The sequence below is a fragment of the Hyperoodon ampullatus genome, assembly GCF_949752795.1.
Source record: "Hyperoodon ampullatus genome assembly, chromosome: X".
Lineage (NCBI taxonomy): Eukaryota > Metazoa > Chordata > Mammalia > Artiodactyla > Ziphiidae > Hyperoodon > Hyperoodon ampullatus.
In genome coordinates, this window is record NC_136913.1 from 19693661 (window position 1) to 19717944 (window position 24284).

The window sequence follows — 24284 nt, forward strand, 5'->3', positions numbered from 1 at the left end:
GCCTGAACTTGATCTTGAGGCCATTTAAGGGCTGAAGGTGAAAATTAACTAGTTGTATTTTTAAAAAAATATTTATTTTATTTATTTGGCTGCATCGGGTCTTAGTTGCGGCACGCAGGATCTTCATTGCGGCATGCGGGATCTTCTGTTGCAGCACAGGCTCTCTAGTTGTGCTGCGCAGGCTCTAGAGCGCACAGGCTTAGTTGCTCCGCAGCGTGTGGGATCTTAGTTCCCCGAACAGGGATTGAACCTGTGTCCCCTGCATTGGAAGGCGGAGTCTTAACCACTGACCACTAGGGAAGTCCCACAGTTGTATTTATTTTTTAATCCAAGCACACTGCCCGTATTCTCCAAACAGAACTCTTCATCTTATTTAGTGTCATTCAAATGTTTCTTTAACCACACCTATAGTAAGAAGTGATTTTATATCAGATGTGCACATACACATCTGCATATATACAAATATACATGTCTAATTGAAAGAAAAGTTTCTTCAGATAATTCTTACACATGTGTGATACACTATTTTTATTTCATAAAAAAGCTGGTCAGATACACTAAATTAGAGGTTAAAGCTTTTCCTGTAAGGAGCTACATAAGGTCCCTGTCACATACTCCCTCTTTTTTCTTAAGCAACTCTTTAAAAATGTAGAAAAACATATTTAATCTGCAGGCTTTACAAAACATGCCGTGGGCTGGATCTGGCTTGCAGGCCCCGAGCTCAGTGAATTTAGCCACCACCTGCTTGCAGTCAGAAAAACACGGCTCTGGGGACTTCCCTGGTGGCGCAGTGGTGAAGAATCTGCCTACCAGTGCAGGGGACACGGGTTCGAGCCCTGGTCCGGAAAGGTCCCACATGCCGCAGAGCAACTAAGCCCGTGTGCCACAGCTACTGAGCCGGCGCTCTAGAGCCTGCGAGCCACAACTACAGAGCCCGTGCTCCGCAACAAGAGAAGCCACTGTAATGAGAAGCCTGCGCACTGCAACGAAGAGTAGCCCCTGCTCACCACAACTAGAGAAAGCCCGTGTGCAGCAACAAAGACCCAACGCAGCCATAAATAAATAAATAAATTTATTCAAACAAAGAAACCACGGCTCTATTTTGAACTCTGAGGGTAATTGGGAGAACCCAATGTGCTCTTCACCACCCTCCCTTCCTTTTAAGGAGGAGTCAATCACTGCTGAGGAACCTTCTTAAAAATCAGATTCATAGAACTTGCTGCTGAATCACTTTCTGGACCCAAGAACCTGTTTTGAAAAACTTGATGGCTCTCTCTAAAATCTTCCCTAAATGATTGGCTTCCCTGCCCCCATGAAGAGGCTCTAATGAGAAAGCAACAGGGATAATTACGTAATTTAGGGAAAAAAGAGCAGTGGTTTTGCCTTTTAACTGGGTTGGTGTCTTTTTTCTTTTGAGTGCCGTGATACAATTCCTAACCTTAAAATTATGCTTTCCTCTGTAGCTTTGCCAATTTGAGAATTTACCCGCATGGATTGGTGTTGCTGGACCTTCAGAGTTACGACGGTGATGCGCAAGGCAAAGAAGTTGACAGTGTCAGTTTTCCACTTTTATTCACTCAAGTATTTGAGGATCACAAAAACTGCTCAGTTTAATGATAAAATTATTTTCACCGATTTGCTGAATTTCACTTAATTTTTTTCAATAAAATTTCTATTTTATCTTAAATATTCACTTAATTTTAAACTTGCCTCCCTTCAGATAAGTGATTTTAGAAGAAAAATAGTTGTTCCTCAGTAGTTTTTAGGAACCTGGCTGTCATCTTTCCCTTGACTGCTTGAGTAATGAGTTATGATTTCACTTTGCACTGGAGGGAAGGTAAACCTTTATCCAGGATGTTACAGCTGCAATATCCTTGAGCCTTTCCCATTGCCATTATTTTGTTGGTACGTTAGGCTGAAGTGAGGTTGGCGCACTATGTTGGGCTAGTTGGCGTGGGAGTGGGGAATTGGGCCAGGCCTGCAGGCTGCTGTAGGGGTCAGGGAGGACAAGTGTATCTGGGCATCTGCCAGTGTCACAGCTCTGTCAACATGGCCTCAACCTCCTGGTCTGTAATTTAGCTGTTCCACTCAGCTTATTCGATAAGCCCATTTCTTTTCTTTTAATTGCAGCTTTTGAACAAAGTAGAAGAAAGAATGAAAGAAATGAGTCAGGACAGTACTGAGCGGGTGAAGCGGTAAGTCCACTCCTGAATGTTCTTTTATATTTGGTTAATCGATAAAATAATCAGAATGGTGGTGTTATCCCTGAGCAGTGTCTAAGATGTAGAAGAGATCAAAGTCGACTTCTGCTTCTGGCCACTTGGTAGACTGAGGTAGTGGGCCCTTACAACAGGAGACTAACTGTATATGAGAGAGAGAGAGATGCTAGACAAAGTGGAACAAAGGCAGAAGGGAGTGTACAGTGCTTGCAAGGGGCTGGAACTGTATAATGCAGAGAATCAGGTGGGGCTGGCACCTCAAAGGGGAGCTAGAAAACTCCTCGACCCTGTCCAGTAAAGAGAAAAGATTGTCTTGTCTTTCCTCAGAGTTCTGGGCCCCAGAGTAGAATTAAGCAGTTTTAAGAGATTTTGACAGCATGGGATGATAGAAAATTTGCCTCAGTGCTTTCAGGTAAGATGACATTGATATCGCAGGGTACTAAGAATTTCAGAGGCCACTCACCTTGAGCAGCCCCTGGTGGGTTCTTTTCAGATGAAAACGAAGACCATTAACCTTTCTTGAGGAGTGCAGCCACTATGCCACATGTGACTATTTAAAACTAAGTTAATAAAAAAGCAGTTCAGTTCCTCAGTCTCACCCCATGTCACTAGGTAATGGCTAGTGACTGCCATATTGGACAACGCAGATAAAGAACATTTCTGTGGTGCCAGAAATGTTCTGTTGGACAGAACAGAGGTATTTGTCAGTGGTGTCAGATGTTAAAAGAGCTTTGATAGAAGTAATAGTTTTGACATTTGTTGGGAGGGATAGAGTCTGGTAGGTCCTGGGAATTAATCATGGCTGCACAGCAGGTAATTCTGAGCGGTTCGGCCTTGCCCTGCCTGGGTGGCTCCTTATCAGGCCCTAAAAAGTGGGCTTGTCCCTTGCTCATAAAGGCAAACACACACAGAGAGACTTTAGTAAGGTCGGGGCATCACTGATGGAAGTGACCATCCAGAATACAGACTTCTCCATTTCAGGGCACTTTACACAAGAGGGAGTCCTTATTGGCTGTTGAAGGCCGTTTAAGTACATAATGGCTCATCCTGCTAAATTTGATCAGCCTAGAGGAAAGCCCCAGGGCAGATGTAAGATAACTGGAAAGTTGTTTAACCTCCAACATGGACACAAAGCAGAAAACTGCATGTGGAGAGAGCAGGACACAGTGTAGAACTCGGCCACTTGATTGAAATCTGTTGGAGCACCCTCTGTTGGAGCACCCAGACTTGTTTACCCCACCCAAGATCAGCTTACGTGTCCTCGGGCCCTTCCCCATCCTTAAAGAACTTGTCCACACCTACACTCTTTTCTGGAATTTCCCTCTTTTCCTGCTTGCAGAGTTTTCCTAATCTTTCCTGGTCCATCTGAATTGAATGGGTTCCCACTGTGTCTTTAATTCGGTGATAATGAATTGGCCAACATCAAAATGCCTGATTTTTTTCTTTTTAAAATTGTTCTGGTTTTTATTGGGATTACTTTTAGGAGTGAGCAAATAGATGGAATGCTTTTATGGGCTTCCGCACTGAATGAGAAGTCTGGTTCCTTTGTGGTTTTGGTATGGGAGTTTTTGAAGTGAGAATGCAGTTATACTTCCGATTTTCAGTTCAAAACACAGCACAGGCATTGTTTTTCCTTGTGACTGTTTTTACATCTTTTCATAAAATCAGGGCGGAGGGGGCAGGAAGTTGTTGGGAATACTTTGTTGTAGGCCCTTTGTTTTGGGCCTCAAAAGGACAAGAATGGTGCCACTTTTCTGTCTGGGGAATGACATTGTTAGAGACTGAATCATTAACAAATGACTCAGTAACATCTGAAATGATTACTCCCCTGTGGCCAATGATTTAAACCTGAATTAAGAAGCCATGGGATTTATTAGAAACTTTATTTTCATATCCTCCTATTCAAAAGAAAAGAAACAGGAAAAACAAGCTTACATCAGTAATGTTTTGTTGAAAAGAAAAATTCTTGCAATTTACACAGTGTACCTGAGGCCCAGGACATAGTGTGTCTTTCTCTCTACCATGTATTTTCAATTTTCTGTAGTGAAGGTTGAAAAGAGAGTTTTGTAGGGCTCCAGAATATCTCCCAAAGCCCATTTCAGGGAGATGCGCTTCATGTTAGTGAAGCCAAATCCAGCCTCTGTACCCCAACACTGAATTAAATCTTGGAGACAGAGTTTTGGGTGAAGTAGAAAAGAATAGGTTTATTGCTTTGCCAGGCAAAGGGGGCCACAGCGGGCTAATGCCCTCAAATTGTGTGTCCCAACTTGGAGGGGGTAGTGAGGAGTTTTATAGTAATGGTTCAAGGAGAGCGTGATTAACTCGTGGACATTCTTCTGATTGGCTGGTGGGGAGGTAAGTGGGCGTCAGCATCATCAGCCTTCTGGTTGCAACTGGTCTGGGGTCTGCGTGCTGGTGGGCAGCATGCAGTTGACTTCTCCCACCTGGTGGGGGCTTCAGTGTCTGCAAAACAGCTCAAAGATATTGTTCTGTGTGTCCCTTGACGGGGAACCAGGACCCTGGCCCAAGGCTGCACTACTGTTTCCTTTAACTCTTCTCCCTTGTCTCCACATCCCCTCCCTTCCCTAATTAGCATCTGTTTGAACTGCCCATTGGCACTCAGGGAAGGTCTTGGAGGCTGAATGAAGCCCCGTTTCCTGTAATCAAGAAATGGGGGACACGTCCAGGAGCCCCATAGGGTCCTGCTCGGTATGATCAAGGTGATGGTTTCCCCATCTTTAAAGATCCTTGCATTGCATCAGCTCGGTGCTTTGTGACCACCTAGAGGGGTGGGATAGGGAGGGTGGGAGGGAGGGAGACAGAGGGAAGAGATATGGGAACATATGTATATGTATAACTGATTCACTTTGTTATAAAGCAGAAACTAACACACCATTGTAAAGCAATTATACTCCAATAAAGATGTTAAAAAGAAAAAAAAAAAATCGTTGCTTCTTTGCATCTCTTTAAAAACCACTGTGTTGGGCTTCCCTGGTGGCGCAGTGGTTGAGAGTCCGCCTGCCGATGCAGGGGACATGGGTTCGTGCCCCGGTCCGGGAGGATCCCACATGCTGCGGAGTGGCTAGGCCCGTGGGCCATGGCCGCTGAGCTGTGCGTCCGGAGCCTGTGTTCTGCAGCGGGAGAGGCCACAACAGTGAGAGGCCCACGTACCGCAAAAAAAAAAAAAAAAAAAAAAAACACCACTGTGTTGCTGTGGAGGAAAGAGCTCTTACCTGCACCCAAGGCACCAGTGACTCAATTGAGGATGGACATTGTTTTCATTGGGTTTGTGCATAGTTCAGTAATTGCCTGTAGCTGGCTGGCTGTCAACCCCGAGGGGTGGGTTTCCTCCCCTGAAAGCCCTTGAGTTGCTATTTGTTACTTTCATCCAGTGTCACAGGTAGCTCATGCTCCCACCTCATGCCACCCACCACCCATCAGCCAGAGGTGGAAGAGGCTTCCCCCAAGTCCTGTTTGCCTACTCTCGGGGTTTGTCCTGTTTGGGGTGCCACATTTTACAAGAAAAACCTCTGATCTGCCTAATTCCAACAGCTGAGTTTGTTCTCCTGGAAGATGAAGAAGTGGTTAAATTAGGAGGAGTTAGGATTAAATGACAGTTTATGGGAATTTGCTTTGTAAATTCAGTGCTTTTTGCAGATGTTAGTATTTCCTCATAGAAAGCCTCATAAACCTGTAACAGGTTCAGACTCTATTCTTGGAAACAGGTGACCGGAAGAGCAAAGACTTATCAGAGCGAGTCAGAGGTAGCGCAACCCAGCATTTTAGGTACCTGTGGCTTGTTGACTGTAAACCCCACTGTACCTGAGAACACAGGACTTGCCCATGGTTGTGTTATGTATGCAGTGAGTTCTCATCTTGTTTGTGTTCCACTTAATTTACCAAGCCCCCTTTCCAGGTCTGGTTTTCCTTGTCATGTAGTGTCCTCTGCTGTTAGTTTCTAGTACATTCGCCCTATCTAAAATACTCAGTATTAACAGAAAGAACTGAATGAGAAAATCATTAGTTTGCAGCTATTCTCGTAATAATTGGTTCAGGCAAGAATCTTCTAGATGCCAAAGCCGCTGGTGAAGGTTTGCTGAGAGGTCAGGACCTTGACCCAGTTTCACAGGACCGCTCCACACCCTGCTTAGTAATTTCAAAGGGAAAAAAGATACCTTTGCAAGTGTAGGGATCTCGTGGGCATCTGCTTTAACCATGTGGTCACACTTAGCATCACCAATAATAGGACAGGAACACATCTCGTGCCCCTGATGTGATGCTTGCATAATATGCCAACTTGACTCTATATTCAAGAGATCTTCAGGCAAACCCACTTGAGGGATTTCCTGCAGAACACCTGGTCTGGACTTTGCTGTGATGTGAATGTCATGAAACACACGGGGAAGGGATGACGACGCCAACAGACTATTTTCTTTTCTTTTTTAACATCTTTATTGGAGTATAATTGCTTTACAATGGTGTGTTAGTTTCTGCTTTGTAACAAAGTGAATCAGTTATACATATACATATGTTCCCATATCTCTTCCCTCTTGTGTCTCCCTCCCTCCCACCCTCCCTATCCCACCCCTCTAGGTGGTCACAAAGCACTGAGCTGATCTCCCTGTGCTATGCGGCTGCTTCCCACTAGCTATCTATTTTACATTTGGTACTGTATATATGTCCATGCCTCTCTCTCACTTCGTCCGTGTCCTCAAGTCCATTCTCTGTCTGTGTCTATTCCTGCAACGGACTATTTTCGATTAAATGAGGGTAAAAAAGGAAAACAGCAAAATACAGTATATGATTCTTCATTCAAAAGTAGAAAAGCTCTGAAGGAGATAATTGGCAGTTGGGGATCCTTGAACAGGGATTCCTTACTAGGTGCTGCTATTCCATCCATGTGGACGTGAATGGATGTGGTAGTGACAAAGTACTATGTAGGCAGTCTTAACAGATCCCTGCTGGAGTATTTGGGGGTGAAGGATGATGTCTGCAATGGCCATTTTCTCCTTTAACATTTTTTAGGGAAAATTTAAAGTATGCCAGAAAGGTTTTTTAAAAAGTAAATTCTTAATGTACAACAGTGTTGAAATTTGGTAGTGGCCATGTTTGTATAAACCTCAAAGCGCAAGTTTTAGATTGGTTATGTACTATTTAGGAGTCTGCATGGGGTCATGTGGCTCCTGCACATGCTTGTTCCCAGGTCCTCTTTTTTTTTTTTTTTTTTTGTTACGGGGGCCTCTCACTGTTGTGGCCTCTCCCGTTGCGGAGCACAGGCTCCGGACGCGCAGGCTCAGCGGCCATGGCTCACGGGCCCAGGCGCTTCGCGGCATGTGGGATCTTCCCGGACCGGGGCACGAACCCGTGTCCCCTGCATCGGCAGGCGGACTCTCAACCATTGCACCACCAGGGAAGCCCTCCTGTATATTTTTTAATGATGGCCATTCTCACTGGTGTGAGGTGATACCTCATTGTAGTTTTTTTGTGTGTGTGTGTGGTACGCGGGCCTCTCACTGTTGTGGCCTCTCCCGTTGCGGAGCACAGGCTCCGGACGCGCAGGCTCAGCGGCCATGGCTCACGGGCCCAGGCGCTTCGCGGCATGTGGGATCTTCCCGGACCGGGGCACGAACCCGTGTCCCCTGCATCGGCAGGCGGACTCTCAACCATTGCACCACCAGGGAAGCCCTCCTGTATATTTTTTAATGATGGCCATTCTCACTGGTGTGAGGTGATACCTCGTTGTAGTTTTTGTGTGTGTGTGTGTGTGGTACGCGGGCCTCTCACTGTTGTGGCCTCTCCCGTTGCGGAGCACAGGCTCCGGACGCGCAGGCTCAGCGGCCATGGCTCACGGGCCCAGCTGCTCCACGACATGTGGGATCTTCCCGGACCGGGGCACGAACCCGTGTCCCCTGCATCGGCAGGTGGACTCGCAACCACTGTGCCACCAGGGAGGCCCCCCAGGTCCTCTTTTAAGGCAGCCTCACCTAAGCAGCCTTTCTTTTAAGTCTCATTCCTGTTTTCCTTTTTTTCCAGATTACCACCCATAGTTCGAGGAGGGGCCATTGACAGATACTGGCCCACTGCAGATGGCCGCCTGGTTGAGTACGACATAGATGAAGTGGTGTATGATGAAGACTCACCTTACCAGAACATTAAAATTTTACACTCAAAACAATTTGGAAATATTCTCATCCTCAGTGGGGATGTTAGTAAGTATTCCATCCCTACCCCAATCGCATGACAAAGTGACAATGTATTAGATTGTGTTTTCCTGACAGATACCACCGTTGTGGATTTGTCCATGGCCCTGCTGCGTTGTTTTTTTTTGTTTGTTTGCTTGTTTTTTGCTGTACACGGGCCTCTCACTGCTGTAGCCTCTCCCGTTGCGGAGCACAGGCTCCGGACGCGCAGGCTCAGCGGCCATGGCTCACGGGCCCAGCCGCTCCGCGGCACGTGGGATCCTCCCGGACCGGGGCACGAACCCATGTCCCCTGCATCGGCAGGCGGACTCTCAACCACTGCGCCACCAGGGAAGCCCTGGGTTGTTTTTTTTTTGAGATGAATATTTACATTGGATTAACCTGTGGCTTGTCTGGGCTTTCATGTTTTATAGTAGAGCCATGAAAATTTTGTCATTACTCTTTTTTCCTTAGTTTTCTTAGTGATTAGTATTTAGATTGTATTTCAAAAGAAAATGTAATTGCCTTTTTAAAAAAAATTTTTATTGAAGTATAGTTGATTTACAATGTTGTTAGTTTCAGGTGTACAGTAAAGTGATTCAGTTATACATATATATATATATTTTTGTTATTTATATTCTCTCCCATTATAGGTTATTACAAGATATTGAGTAGAGTTCCCTGTGCTATACAGTAGGTCCTTGTTGGTTATCTATTTTATATTGCTTATTTTTTAAGAAGTCTTTTAGATGGGAAATTTCAAACCAAAGTAGACAAAACAGTAAGATAAACCCACATACACTCACCATTGAGTGCCAACAATTACCAACTCCTGGCCAATCTTGTTTCCCCTGAACTCCGGTCTACTTTTCTCCCTCTCATATTCTTTTGAAGCATCTCTGCTTCATATTTTATCTGGAAACATGCAACTGCTTTTTAATTATCATATCAGAACAGGCTAAAGACTGAATATTCTTCCTACTGACTAAAGTATATATGTATATAATCTATGTAGGTAACATTTTATGTTGGGTGTTAGATGAGTAGGGTTGATGAAAGTCCACAATCCAAAAAACCAAAAAACAACACCTCTGTATACTGCTGTTTTTAAAGATTGAAAAGGAAAAATTCTGAATTTTCTAGATTCTAGCACTTTCTGGTATGATAAGTCAGGTGGTGTATGGCTTTGGTTAGAGTTACCATTTTGGATGTTTCTTCTCCCTAGATTTGGCGGAAAGTGATCTGGCATATACCCGGGCCATCATGGGCAGCGGCAAAGAAGATTACACTGGCAAAGATGTACTGATTCTAGGAGGTGGAGATGGGGGCATATTATGTGAAATAGTCAAACTGAAACCAAAGATGGTCACTATGGTAGAGATATCCTTTGTTGTATAAGAGATCAAGTTAAGTGGGCTTTATTTGTTTTCTTCCTCATTTTTTGTCTTAAGAATCAAGTTAATGTTACGAGGTCAATGTGTTATAAAGACTACCTTGAACAAACATTTCCACTTAGTACCAGTACCTTTTTTTTTTTTTTTTTTTTGCGGTACGCGGGCCTCTCACTATTGTGGCCTCTCCCGTTGTGGAGCACAGGCTCTGGACGCGCAGGCTCAGCGGCCATGGCTCACAGGCCCAGCCGCTCCGCGGCACGTGGGATCTTCACGGACCAGGGCAAGAACCCGTGTCCCCTGCATCAGCAGGCGGACTCTCAACCACTGCGCCACCAGGGAAGCCCACCAGTACCTTTTTATATGGCCACCAACAAAGAAGCAGAGTTGAGAATTAAAGAGCAAGTAACCTTTGTACTATGTCTACTGTTCGGCAATTGCTGAAATGGCTTCTTCATTAGAAGAAAATTGAGTTCCTTTTGAGTGTCCTTGGTGCACAAATGAAGTCATTGTCTCATTTATCATTTTTTAAACTTATGATACCCAAATTAGTGTTAAAAATGTTATGTCATCTTAACCTTTTTAAAAAGTATATTTCAGAATTCTTTGATACATCCAAATCCAGGGGAAATTTCTCCTTAACCTATTTCGAACATTGACCAAATGGTGATTGACGGATGTAAGAAATACATGCGGAAAACATGTGGTGATGTCCTAGACAATCTTAAAGGAGACTGCTATCAGGTAATTATATTTACCAGATAATGTTTTTTTATTATGTCAACTGATAATATGTTGATCAGAACTGTTCCTTCTGAAAACAGCTTTAAGTATAATTGGTTAAGAAGATAAATAATCAAGATGATAGGTCATCTTGTAGGGGAGGAAAAATTTTCCCTCTACCCTTCTAGTACTTGCCTGAGACCCCCATAATAAAAGACTAACAAGAGGAAAAACAAGTTATTAAATGTTTTAAACTCATGTATTTATGGGAGATGCACAGAAAAGTGAGCAACTCAGAGGTAGCTGTAGAATTTAGGCTTAAATATGATCCTAATAGGGACAGAGGGATGTAGGTGTCTTGAGGGAGGGTAAATGACTTAGGAACAATGAACAGGGCCCTTAGAAGAGTAGAAAAAGAGGTATGATAGTTTGTGACAGAGTTTGTCTGGGTGTGGTGTCAGCCTCATCTGCTGTGATAAGAGGCCATCTTCCCTGGTTGAATTCCTCGGGGAGGGGATCTATGACAGTTGAATTTCTTTTGGAGGATCTGTCTTTAGGCAGATAAAGGGGAGTTCAGAGAAAGCCTCTCCCTACATTTGCTGTTTTTCAAGTGCCTACAGCTCAAAATGTTCAATATGCCAAAGCACCGTATTTTGAGGTAGCCTGTTCTGCTATCCTTTATTCTCTTTATGTGAGTTCTGTATACATTTGTATTCAGGGAAGGTGTGTACATATAGTTTAAAAAAAAGAAAGAAAGAAGGAAATGGCTAACTCCAGATTCTTTGAATTTAATAACATTAATTCATTCTTGTATAAAAGGTGCCATGTACCTTTTTATGACCTGGCAACCACCACTTTTGACTTTTGTCTCTTTAGCCTGAGTCTCTCTGTGTCTGGGTCTTTGAGAAGGAATTCAGGTATTTAATTAGAGGGTGTAGACGATGTTTGATGTAGGAATAATTGCTTCTTGCTAAGCAAATAAGTTCCTAAATTCTACTGTGCTTGTAAGTTGACCGATCATTATAGTTTGTAGGATACATTTTGTATTGTATTTTGAGGATTCATACGTTAGGTGCCCATACCTACATTATTTGGTAGAGCAACATAACTAAGCAAATGCATATTTTTATTTGACCAGAATCTTAAATGTGTACCTCTAGTTTTATAAACATATAGATGAATGCTTTCATTTGTTATGCAAATTACCTACACCTACCCATGTTCTCTAATATGTGTGTATCCAAATTTGATTTCATGGTACGTGTGTTAATTTCTTTTTTTTTCGGTATGCGGGCCTCTCACTGTTGTGGCCTCTCCCGTTGCGGAGCACAGGCTCCGGACGCGCAGGCTCAGCAGCCATGGCTCACAGGCCCAGCCGCTCCGCGGCATGTGGGATCTTCCCGGACCGGGGCACGAACCCGTGTCCCCTGCATCGGCAGGCGGACTCTCAACCACTGCGCCACCAGGGAAAGCCCACATGTGTTAATTTTTCAAGGAGAGAGAAATTATATCAGTGTTAAAATGCAGTTGTGATAGTTTTATGGGCAAAAGGGAAAGAAAGTACGTATTTCACTTACACTGTTGGAAAGTTTAAAAAGGGAGGGAGGATGCAGCAGTTCCAATCCTGGGTGTTTATTTGGAGAAAAGGGTAACACTAATTTGAAAAGATACGTGCACCTCCATGTTTATTGCAGCATTATTTACAATAGCCAAGATATGGAAGCACCCTAACTGTCCATCAACAGATGAATGGATAAAGAAGATGTGGTGTATATATACACAGTAGAATCCTACTCAGCCATAAAAAAAAGAATGAAATCTTGACATGTGTGACAACATGGATGAACCTTGAGGGTATTATTTCCACTTAGCATAAAGTCAGATGGAGAAAGAAAAATACTGTAAAAATACTGATTTCACTCATGTGGAATATAAAAATATTTTAAATAAAGGAACAAACCAAACCAAATAAAAATACATAGGTACAGAGAACAGAGTAGTGCTTCCCAGAGGGGAAGGCGTAGGGGAGGGTGAAATGGTTAAAGGGGATCAGACTGTATGGTAATGGATGGAAACTATGCTTTTGGCAGTGAGTATACTGTAGTATACACGGAAGGCAAAATATAATGCTGTACACATGAAAAAGAAGAGGGGGAATTTAGGTTCTTCAGAGCATGACAGACTTTTCACAATGAGCTAAAAATTACCATTGTTTGCAAATGTTTGCATTGTTAGCCAGACCCTCTGCCTAAAGTGTTAATCCCCACATCTGTATCAAGTGGCTACTGTTTCTATTTTGTAGTTGAAGACAGTAAGTTTAGAGAGTTTAAAGGGCAATTTATAGGGTAACTTTAGAGGAATGTTTCAAATTCATGTCTCCCTGGCGGCTCCTTAGGTTGACTATGGATTAAGAAAAAAATGTAACAAGAACCGCAAACCTAAACCTTCAGTACTGTGGAGTTCCCTTTCAGGAACAGAACAGCCACCAGGGGGAGTCTGAGAAATTCTTCCGAGGCTGAGAGTTTTCCTGGAGCTCTAAAGGGGTGGGGGTTCCTGGTCTTTGGGACAGCAGTAGGCAAGCCCCTTAGCCATTAAAATACTACCATTAAAAAAATACCAGGTCCGGGGCTTCCCTGGTGGCGCAGTGGTTGAGAGTCTGCCTGCCGATGCAGGGGACACGGGTTCGTGCCCCGGTCTGGGAGGATCCCACATGCCGCGGAGCGGCTGGGCCTGTGAGCCATGGCCGCTGAGCCTGCGCGTCCGGAGCCTGTGCTCCGCAGCGGGAGAGGCCACAACGGCGAGAGGCCCGCATACCGCAAAAAAAAAAAAAAAAAAAAATACAATACCAGGTCCGGGCTTCCCTGGTGGCGCAGTGGTTGAGAGTCTGCCTGCCGATGCAGGGGACACGGGTTCGTGCCCTGGTCCGGGAGGATCCCACATGCCGCGGAGCGGCTGGGCCCGTGAGCCATGGCCGCTGAGCCTGTGCGTCCGGAGCCTGTGCTCCGCAGCGGGAGAGGCCACAACAGTGAGAGGCCCGCATACCGCAAAAAAAAAAAAAAAAAAAAAAAAAAAAAAAAAAATACCAGGTCCTTGCAACTGTTTATCATTTATAAAACATAATTAATGTTATCCTTTTTTAGAAAATAGATTTATAAGCAGTAAATCTAGCAGTTTAAAGAATTTTCAATTATGTCCAAAAAAAAATTTAGTTAAGTATAAAGATATGAATCTTAAATCTATTACTAACACAATCCATTGTCAACACAATCCATTATAAAAATAAAATAATTTGGTATTAACAGGTGACAAACCATTTGAGAATATTTAGCAGTCTTAATAAAAACTTGGTAAGAAAATTGCAAGAGAAGGGAAACTACCTAAACATAATAGAAACGATCAGAAATGTAAAGATACTGTATTAAATGGCAAAATACATAAGCGGTTTCCACTAAAACTAGGAACTAGAAGAGGATGTTCTGTTTAACCTTGTTTTTGAGTCCTTAATGAAAACAGTATAAACATAGACAGAATCACATTACTTGCAGAGGATATGAATGCTCACAAAATATAGAAAACTCATCTAGAAAACAAGTTGAATTCATGAGAATTTGGTGTAGTGATAGCATAAAGGCAGACTAAAACTTTTTTCCTTATTCTAAATGCAAAAGTTTGAATGGAAATTGAGTGTGGGCCAGAAATCCTTTTCAAAATAATGACCAGTTAATACTAGGAATAAATTTAACAAGAATGATTTTGAGACTGATAGAATTATGTTAAGATCTTATTGAAAGACAAGCAACTGAAGTGTGAATATGTGGAGAGACAAGTTATTTCTTAGATGAAAAAGTACCATAATCCCCAAGGGGGTTTTTAGAATTAGACCAAATGATTTTGAAGTTCTCTTGAAACCATAATTATCTAAGACTAGCCAAGAAAAAATTTAAAAATGATCACGGTGAAGGGAGATTTGTCCTCTTATTAATTTACTGTGAAGTACAGTAAGCAAATAGGAAGTATGATGATGACAAATATAGAAGTATGGCACAGAGACTTGACCACACCTTGGTGTTTGTGTAGGCACAAAGCTAATATATGGACTAAGGTGTTTTCAGTTTGGGAAAAGATTTAGTTGATTTAGTAAATGTCGACATAATGGGCTGTCCATCTGCATGAGAACAAAATTAACCCTAGAAGCCATAGAAAAAATAATTTCAGATGACTTAAGCTCTAGATACTAAAACTCATACATTTAGAGAAATTTAGAGTATCTAACCTTGGAGTTGGGAAACCTCATAATGAAAGACAAGAAACCAGTAACTGATAACATCATACTATATAAAGAAAGCCAAAAGTCTGAAAATAATGGCAACAAACATGATAGGGAGTTAATCCCTTTAATAATACAAAGAGCCCCTACTAAAATTTTAAAATATTAACTAAAGGTGTAAAGGATATGAACTGGTGTTGTAGACCCCAAGTTCGTGTGCCCAGTGCACAGTGACGCCAAACAAACTGAAATGGAATTTGGAGCAAAGTTTATTGCAAAGGGCAAGCAAAGAACAGGCAGCTCATGTTATAAAGACCCGAACTCCCTGGTGGTGTCTAGGGAAGTGGTTTTACAGGCAAAATTTGGGGGAAGGTGCAGGGTGTGTGACCTTCCTCTGGTTGATGGTAACAGGGTGGTGTTCCAGAAATCTCAATCATCAGCCATCTTGTTTCAGCCAGGCTGGGTCCATGTGCTTGTGCACAGCCTGAAGTTATTGTCCTCTGCCTGGGTGGGGGCTTTAATTCCTGGTTAAGAACTCAGTTATGTATCAGATTGTTATCTATAGGGACACAGAAAGACTTGTACCTGGGAGGGGCCTGCGGTGCCCCACTCACTTTAAATTCCCCCTTTTCTTTGATACTCCTCAGTCTTAATGGGAACAGGTGTGGGATAAGAAAGGGAATAAACTTTTGGATAAAGAAGTTAATCATAAACTCTGCTGAGGGAGTACACTTTTGGGGGCTGGGGAGATGGATGACTAGTTTTAATCCCCCACCCCTGTTTCAACCTTGTCCAAATCTTTGAGGGAATGGGGTGATGACCTGTCTGGCTACTTCCTGCTAAAATGGGGCATAGTCTTGCCTCACCTTGGGGAATGGACACTGAGTTGGAAATACTCCCAAGTTCCAAGTCTTGAATCAGAGTCTTGTATGATTAAGATCTCAGTTCCTGGGACTTCCCTGGTGGTCCAGTGGTTAAGACTTCGCCTTCCAATGCAGGGGGTACAGGTTCGATCCCTGGTCTGGGAGCTAGGATCCCACATGCCTCATGGCCAAAAAACCAAAACATAAAACAGAAGCAATATTGTAACAAATTCAATAAAGACTTTAAAAATGGTCCACATCGGGGCTTCCCTGGTGGCGCAGTGGTTGAGAGTCCGCCTGCCGATGCAGGGGATACGGGTTCGTGCCCCGGTCCGGGAGGATCCCACATGCCATGGAGCGGCTGGGCCCGTGAGCCATGGCTGCTGAGCCGGCATGTCCGGAGCCTGTGCTCTGCAATGGGAGAGGCCGCAACAGTGAGAGGCCCGCGTACCGCAAAAAAAAAAAAAAAAAAAAAATGGTCCACATCAAAAAAAAATCTTTAAAAAAAAAGAGATCTCAGTTCTTTAGTCCACTGTTTTGGTGTGCCAGATCTAGTTAGGAGTAGTAGTGACAACCCAAACAGACTTTGGAAAATAGATATCATTCCCTGAGAAATTCAGGAGAATGAGCCTGAAAACCAATCTGGACCTGGCACTTAGATAAAATTAGATTAACTGGTTACAAGTCTCCCCTTAAGTAGGTTATAACTTTTGATGTGATATTAACATACATAAAAGGAGCTATTGGCCATTACATGTCTCCTTTTTCTGCTAATGTATGATCTAAAGCAATTTCGTTGTCTAAAAAATTTAATAGTTACAAGAGGAGACCTTGAGATAAGGTTGCAGCTGCCAGCCGGCACTACTTTGAGAATGGCTGGTGGTATCCCAGAGTCTGATACAGTTCAGAAAATTCAAGTTCTCAACAAGACAGATGTGTCTAAAATCATGTCCTCAAAGGCCACCTAATTCTACCTTGGATGTTTGAACCACATGTATTCCATTTTGACTTGACAAATTCATTCCCCTCCTCAATGGCCAAAGCATATGTACCATATGACCAGGCCGCTCTGGTCAGTAAAGTTTAAGTTAAACCGTCTATAAGCCAGAATGACTCCCCAATACTTCCATATGTGAAGATTTTTCTTTCATTTCCCCTTTTGATTGCAAATCTTTCAGGAGACCAAAGTACTTGTCCCTCGATGTCAGGGTGGTTGCTGCCTCCCCCTGGGTCCCTCATGTTCCTCTGTGCTAGGCCTCCTTTTTGTTTATATAAATTTGCCTAGGTATCTACTTTGGGGGAAAACTAATCAGATACTGTCCTTAGGCTCAGAGGTATGCTAATGGGGAAACATTTCATAGGCTACACATTTAGTTAATTATACCGAATTGTAACACAAGCAGTGTGTATGTGCTTTTAGCAGTAGACTTAAAGCTAGCAATGATATATGTCATGTATGAGTAGTTATACCCTGACAACTTCACTAGGAAATTTTCTTTCTATCCTGAACATTGGGGGCAACAATATGGTTAACACAGTAGCTTTCAATTTTGATAGGGCCTTGTCACACACAGGTCATGGGACATCTGATCTTCATCTCAAGATAGGTTGCTGTTATAAGCTTCAGAAACAAACTCAGTGTCTTTAATAATTTGATTAAACTTTACAACTATATAACAAGGAGCTATCTGGGAAGTAAGTCTTAAGCAATAAATACAGACCCCAACAGAACTAGAATTTAATATCTATTGAAACAATCTTTCTCCAAAATTACCCTCATTTTTTACCAAATATTTTAGCCAAATTATTAAAATCAGACTTTCACATGACTGATTCACTTTGTTATAAAGCAGAAACTAATTAAAAAAATAAAAATAAATAAAATAAAATAAAAGACTTTGACAAACTTGGTCTGATTATTTACATACATGTAATTGATCCTTTAAATTGGCTGTGCTGGAACTTTTCATAAGGGATCCCAGACTGAATTTTTAAAAGGCCCCTCAGGGCCAGTAAAGCTATGCCAAGGGCTTGCCACAGATTCTGCCTGCCATGTCTGTAGATCTGCGTGAATTCCTCTCTTCTAGAGGTCTCCAAAACATCTTGAGACTCCTGCGCTTGTCAGGTAGTGACCTTTCTTGTTCACCTTGATAAGGTTGCTGGGAAATCTGAGTTGCCAATTTTTGGAGGGCTCAGGTAGAAAAAAAAAATCATTGTTTCATTGCTGTAAGTCATAATTAGCTTGAGGGGAAGTTTTCCTTGTATCTGGAAAACACAGATCAAAACCAGTAGTATTGGGCTTCCCTGGTGGCGCAGTGGTTGAGAGTCCGCCTGCTGATGCAGGGGACACGGGTTCGTGCCCTGGTCCGGGAAGATCCCACATGCCGCGCGGAGTGGCTGGGCCCGTGAGCCATGGCCGCTGAGCCTGCGCGTCTGGAGCCTGTGCTCCGCAACGGGAGAGGCCACAACAGTGAGAGGCCCGTGTGCCGCAAAAAAAAAAAACAAACCAGTAGTATTTTGGACAAATACCATGAAAATTATAACCATATTCACCAGTTCGCTCAGTAATCCTTTTTGTTAACAGTGTTTATGAAGCCGCCAGGTTTTTCTGTTAGGATTCTGTAATTGCTTACCCAGTTCATCGATATGATCTGAAGTTTATAAGACTTGGACATGTCAAAAAGTCCTTTCTATGAATCTTCTTGAAGATGAAGCACTTTTGCAAAAACGGTAAAACTGTAACTGAGTGACAAGACTTAAAAGGTACAGTTAAACACCTGATCCCAATGTAATTGACAAAAAACTTGGTTATAATAACTAGAATTATGAGTAACATTTTTTTTTTTTTTTTTTGCGGTACGCGGGCCTCTCACTGTTGTGGCTTCTCCCGTTGCGGAGCACAGGCTCCGGACACGCAGGCTCAGCGGCCATGGCTGACGGGCCTACCCGCTCCGTGGCATGTGGGATCTTCCTGGACCGGGGCACGAACCCGTGTCCCCTGCATTGGCAGGCGGACTCTCAACCACTGCGCCACCAGGGAAGCCCTATGAGTAACATTTTATCAGGACACACCAGACTTTGAGAAATTCCATATAATTAAAAAAAAATTATTGGAGTATAGTTGATTTATAATGTTGTGTTTCATATAATTTTAAGAATATAGGGCTTCCCTGGTGGCGCAGTGGTTGAGAGTCCGTCTGCCGATGCAGAGGACACGGGTTCGTGCCCCAATCCGGGAGGATCCCACATGCCGCGGAGCGGCTGGGCCCGTGGGCCATGGCCGCTGGGCCTGCGCGTCCGGAGCCTGTGCCCCGCAATGGGAGAGGCCACAATAGTGAGAGGCCCGCGTACCGCAAAAAAAAAAAAAAAAAAAGAATATAAAAACATTTGCCCATACCGTATAACCTGATAAGGCTTAACATTCATTTGACAATGCTTCCCATGTAATTTAACATACTGAAGTATCCTAGTTCATTTAATCTCTGAGATGCCTTAGGGTTCTTCTGAAGCATCCTAAAGTTAGCTGGAGGTCAAAAGAACTTCAGTTAGAATTTGATATTTGGGACGTTTGTCAAAAATATTAAAAAGTTTCAAAACACCTGGTCAAATAAGATCATAGGTCATTGTGAAACAATACCCATTCACCTAACCAAAGTGACAATAAAAGATCTCAAAGGCAAATATAGAAAGTTACAGTGAGATCCCTCAGAAAGGCAAAAAAACTCACAATCTGTTATTGAAAGCAGCTTAGCATTCTAAGAAAACTTTGTTTTGCCAGCAGAGAGAGAAAACCAAAAACCCAAACTCCAGTCTTGCATTAGCCTATTCTTTTTTTTTTTAAAGAATCTTAAAAAAGTATTTATTGATATCTCTTTGTAAGTGAATCAAGTGGGTGTAAAGCGGCATAAACACAGCAGTGAAAATCAGATACCCCATTATAAAAATAAATTACAAAAAAAAAAAAGACCGTGAAAGAGAAATTTTTACAAAATTCGTTCAGGGGCTGTGATGCAACCTGGATTGACCACATCTAGACCCACAGCTGGATGAGACATAAGGCTGGACACTTGGGGCTGAGAGGATTGGTGAGGTTGGGTGAGCAAATGCAGACCCTTTAAAGCAATAATCGTGCCACCCATTCCATGGTTCCCAACTCTCCAGGTTTAAGGGAATCTTACTACAACTAAAACATGCATGGGAAACCCAGAGGATGGGACACCGTGTGATCGGGAAAGGTTTCTAAAACGCACCTCATTTTTCATCTCCTGGTGCTCGGGTTCGCCATTCCAGCCGCTTTACTAACAATCTCCCCACTTGGAGAATCAGCACCTTTAACCTCCTGTTCCGTACAGTTTGCAATTTGTCCGGAGGATGAACGGGAAGAGGGGGAACCAATGAGAGACTAGCTCTAGGTGTTTGGACGGGCACATGTCACTCTAATTGCCAATCAGGAAGAAGAATTAACCAAAGGATCAGCCTGCCCCCTGGAACCGGAATAGGGCCTGAAGCAATCCTGCGGTTTTGCGGCCAGCTCCCAAATAAGCGAGTTGAAAAATGGAGCTCAGGGGCACAGCAATTCACAAACCTGCACAGTTATAAATGATAACTATCGTCCAAAAATATATTGAGGTAAGGCAACGAAGAGGATTTGAAAGCGATGCAGAATTGCAGGAAACAGTTTTCAAGAGGTAGATTGGACTCGCCTTTAAAGCACATGAAAAGCGGCAGAACTTCGACAATGATGCAGTTGGCCAAAAAGGGCGCATGCGTCATCAGCCTTTTTTTTTGTTTGTTTGCGTTACGCGGGCCTCTCACTGTTGTGGTCGCTCCCGTTGCGGAGCACAGGCTCCGGACGCGCAGGCTCAGCGGCCATGGCTCACGGGCCCAGCCGCTCCGCGGCATGTGAGATCTTCCCGGACCGGGGCATGAACCCATGTCCCCTGCATCGGCAGGTGGACTCTCAACCACTGCGCCACCAGGGAAGCCTATCATCGCCTATTCTTGATAACAAAATTTATTTACTTAAATTTAATCCAATCTTAGCCAATCCTGACCATGTATAAAACTTTTCTAAGTGTTTCTTTTTCACAAACGTTCTAAAACTTTCTGTACCCATGTTATTTTGTTCTTTATTTTCTTTTCTATTCAGAAATAACCAGCTCTCGGACAAAATTACCTTTTTCCCTTTAACAAAGCACACTTCCATTCTTCAAAACTTCTTTTACTGTAAACACATCCTACTTTCCTTGTATGTTGAAATATTTCCCTTATTTTTTAAACATTTGAAAACAAAGTTTCACCTAGAAAACTTATCTAATTTACATTTAATTTACTCAGATGTCTCATCAAGTTGTTTTTCTTTTTGACAAATTTTAAAACAATATGAACTTACTGACTTCTAGTAACCCTAGTTGCAATAAAAGTATTATACTTAATACTGATGACTCTAAAGACGTGTATATTAAACCAACATGCTTAAGCTAGATTTAATACCAAATATCAAATTAATAATATTTCCCAGATCACATGAACCTGAGATTTACTCTAACTAGTTTTTTATATTTCTGAGAATTTAAATAAGCACATGATTTTTTTTAGGTCAGTTAAATGGAACTCATCCACAAACCAATCTTGGCAATGCCATTTGGAGATAGACACATATTTATAATGTACACATAGACATACATATGTCTATATAGACACAGATGTAAAAGTTTTCCTGTTTGCATTTAAAAAGCCCCCTTCCCTGTCCCCATCGTTCCCCCCGTCCCCATCGTTCCCCGCCCCCACTCCAGTCTCAGGGATCACAGACGATTAAAGTTTCTGAGAGCCCAGGTAGATCATTTTCATCTCGAAGGTAGTAGCTAACCTCTACTAACTGCACACACACAAAACAGTTTTGGAATGTCAAAAGAGCCTCATCTTAGCCATTTTCAGGGTGAGATTTCCTTCAGTTTGTAAGTAGCCAATTTGGTTTAAATCAATAACAGTAATAGACAGTAATACATATCACTCACCCACATTCACATGCTTCCCTTCCAGATGAACTTGAATCAGCATTCAGGTTACCAAGACTCCCTTAATGAGGGTTAAAACCAGGAAGAGAGAATAGGATTGGGACTCGTGTACCGAGACATTCATGCCCACACCCAAAATAAAAGCCAAACCAGTTCCAAAAGGCTCACTTAGATACAACATAGCATAAGAGCCTATACATAAGGACTTTCACCCCATTTCACTTCCCTTTTATGAAACAGTTCTGGTTGAAAGATGCTGTTACAATTTAGAGGGCCATTGTTGTCCAGATCCCAAGGTGTACTGAGGCCAGGCAGTGTTACGATGAAATATCATTTTCTTTCATTCATGGGAGCAAAGCTGATCTCCCAGTTCTGAAAAATGTACTCTAGGGGACTACAAGCTGGAGCAGAGCTGTGGTCATCTATAGTTATTCATGGCTGGTGGCGTCAAATATCAAGCAAAGAGCAAACCAATGCAATGCAGAACAATCTCAGGGTCACACTTCCCTAGCCCCAGAAAGGGAGATAGCCAACCAATGCCCTATCAGAGGTGAAGCCAAATGACGAAGCCTAGTCCCCTAGTCCCTTTATCTTAGGGAATTGTGTCAAGCTCGATTTCTGACTTGTTACATGTGATTTTTTTTTTACATGAACATGTTTTTTGTAACTAGAAAGGAAGACTTCTTTGCTGTAGGCGAAGCCAGTGCAATAGGGAAGAATAACCATGGTGTCAATGTGAGCTCCATTACCAGAGATATCTCAACCAGCCAATGCAGGTACTGACTGATACACAGATACAAAAAACAAATACGGCCGCATAGACAAGAGATCAGATGAGGTATAGTTCAAAATTGCTTTCCCACTCCCAGATGGAGGCCCTCAAACAGATTTCGTCTGACTTCCAAAAGAGAATCAGATTGACTCACAATGAGCCCAGAGTGGCTCACTTCCTGGAAGGAAATGAACCTAGACGGAGCCGGTAGGATTCCCAGCTCACGCATGCTGGAGAGACTCACCCCAAACCGATACCTAAGGTGGGCCGTAGGTCAGGATGTTTCTTGGTTCTAAACAGTCCTGTGCCGAAAGGGCTGGCATCCGGCATCGCCAGGGAGAGTCCCTCCAAGTTCCTCTGAGTGAAATGAGCTCTGGTGGCTGTTGGGGACTCAGGGAAGAAGGCTGCCCTCGGCCAGGGTCGACCTGTCACGGGCACAGTCTCTTGGTTGGCTCATCAAAACTGGTGAAACCAAATTCGTGTGCCTGATACACAGTGAGGCCGAACAAACAAACTTCAGCGTTTGGAGCAAAGAAACGTTTATTGCAAGGGCCAAGCAAGAACAGGCAGCTCAAGCTCTAATGCGTTTTAAGGCAAATTTGAGGGGAGAGCTGCAGGGCGTGTAGTTTTCTTCTGATTGGTTGGTGGTGAGGTAACCCGGCGGTGTTACTGGATTCTCAGTCATCAGTCTTCTGGTTCTAAGTGCTTGTGCTCAGCCTGAAGTTACCAGCCTCCACGTGGGTGGGGGCCTTAGTTCCTGTCGAAGATCCCGGAGTTATGTATCAGGTTGTTAGGTGTAGGGATACAGAAAGGTTTTGTACCCAGGAGGGCCCGCAGGGCCCCGCTCAGTTTCAACACGCCCCCCGCAACTTCTTTGATGCTCCTCAGGCTTGAGGGGAACAGGTGTGGGACAGGAAAGGGAATAAAGTTTTGGATAAAGAGGTTAATCACAAAGTTGGCAGAGGAATTCGGCTTTAGGGGGACTCGCTTTCATTGGTACTTTTCAGAAGACGAAAGTCAAATAGCCTGCAAACTTATGACAAGCTGCTTACCCCTATTGGTGGCGTGAAGTTCTTGTGAAAAGTTAGCAAGGGACTCGACAAAATAAAACAACAGGGACAACATCCAGTACTGGGAAGGCTGCAAGGACACAGGTGCTTTTTGGAGCAAGAATTGCCTTCAGAATTAAAAATTAAAGTACACATGCTTTTTGTTCTGGCAACCCAATGTTTGGGCATCCAGGCAACAGTCATCTATACAAGGAGGTTTGTTACGGCTGTGTTTGTAGAGACCAAGACTTGAAGATGGTAAGAATATATAGCATTTTTAGTGGTATGTTAACATTTTTTAAAAAACATCATTACCTGGAATGGTGTTAGGTGAAAGTTGCCAAGTTCAGAACGATGTGTGTGATCCTAGTTATACAAACGAGAAAACGCATTTGTGTTTATGTGCAGGTGAATGTGCACAAGACTTTATCTGAGCACAAGGGAAAACTGAGCGTATCAAACAAGACTGATATGTAGTTGGAGGCGGCTGAGGTGTTAGTGCCTTCTAGATCTTTGTGTGGTTGCACTTGATGCATTAAATGAACCGAGTTATGTAACAACCGGAGAGGAAGATCCAGTTTCTTCAAGAATTGTGGTTTTGAGGATATGTGTAAGAACATTTATAGGAAAAGATCTGGAATAGTTTATCTTAGGGAATTGTGGCAAGCTCGATTTCTGACTTGTTACATGTGATTTTTTTTTACACGAACATGTTTTTTGTAAGTAGAAAAATGAAAAGACGAGGAGAATAACTCCTTTCTTGTTCAGGAATTTGCCTACAACTAGGTGGTCCCTAGCACATAG

General features: G+C 43.0%; 1 protein-coding gene across 2 annotated transcripts in view; it reads left to right on the plus strand.

Moving 5' to 3' along the window:
• SMS (spermine synthase) overlaps nucleotides 1–24284 on the plus strand; it is a gene marked incomplete at its 5' end in the record, with an annotated part of 55065 nt that overhangs the window by 20014 nt on the left and 10767 nt on the right. The window contains 5 exons of one of the 2 annotated variants that reach the window (XM_079727724.1): nucleotides 1464–1554; nucleotides 2131–2195; nucleotides 8253–8428; nucleotides 9624–9778; nucleotides 10444–10533. In XM_079727724.1, the coding sequence (XP_079583850.1) occupies nucleotides 1464–1554; nucleotides 2131–2195; nucleotides 8253–8428; nucleotides 9624–9778; nucleotides 10444–10533 (577 nt within the window). The remainder of the gene's footprint in view (nucleotides 1–1463; nucleotides 1555–2130; nucleotides 2196–8252; nucleotides 8429–9623; nucleotides 9779–10443; nucleotides 10534–24284) is intronic. The other variant, XM_079727723.1, reaches the window with a different exon arrangement.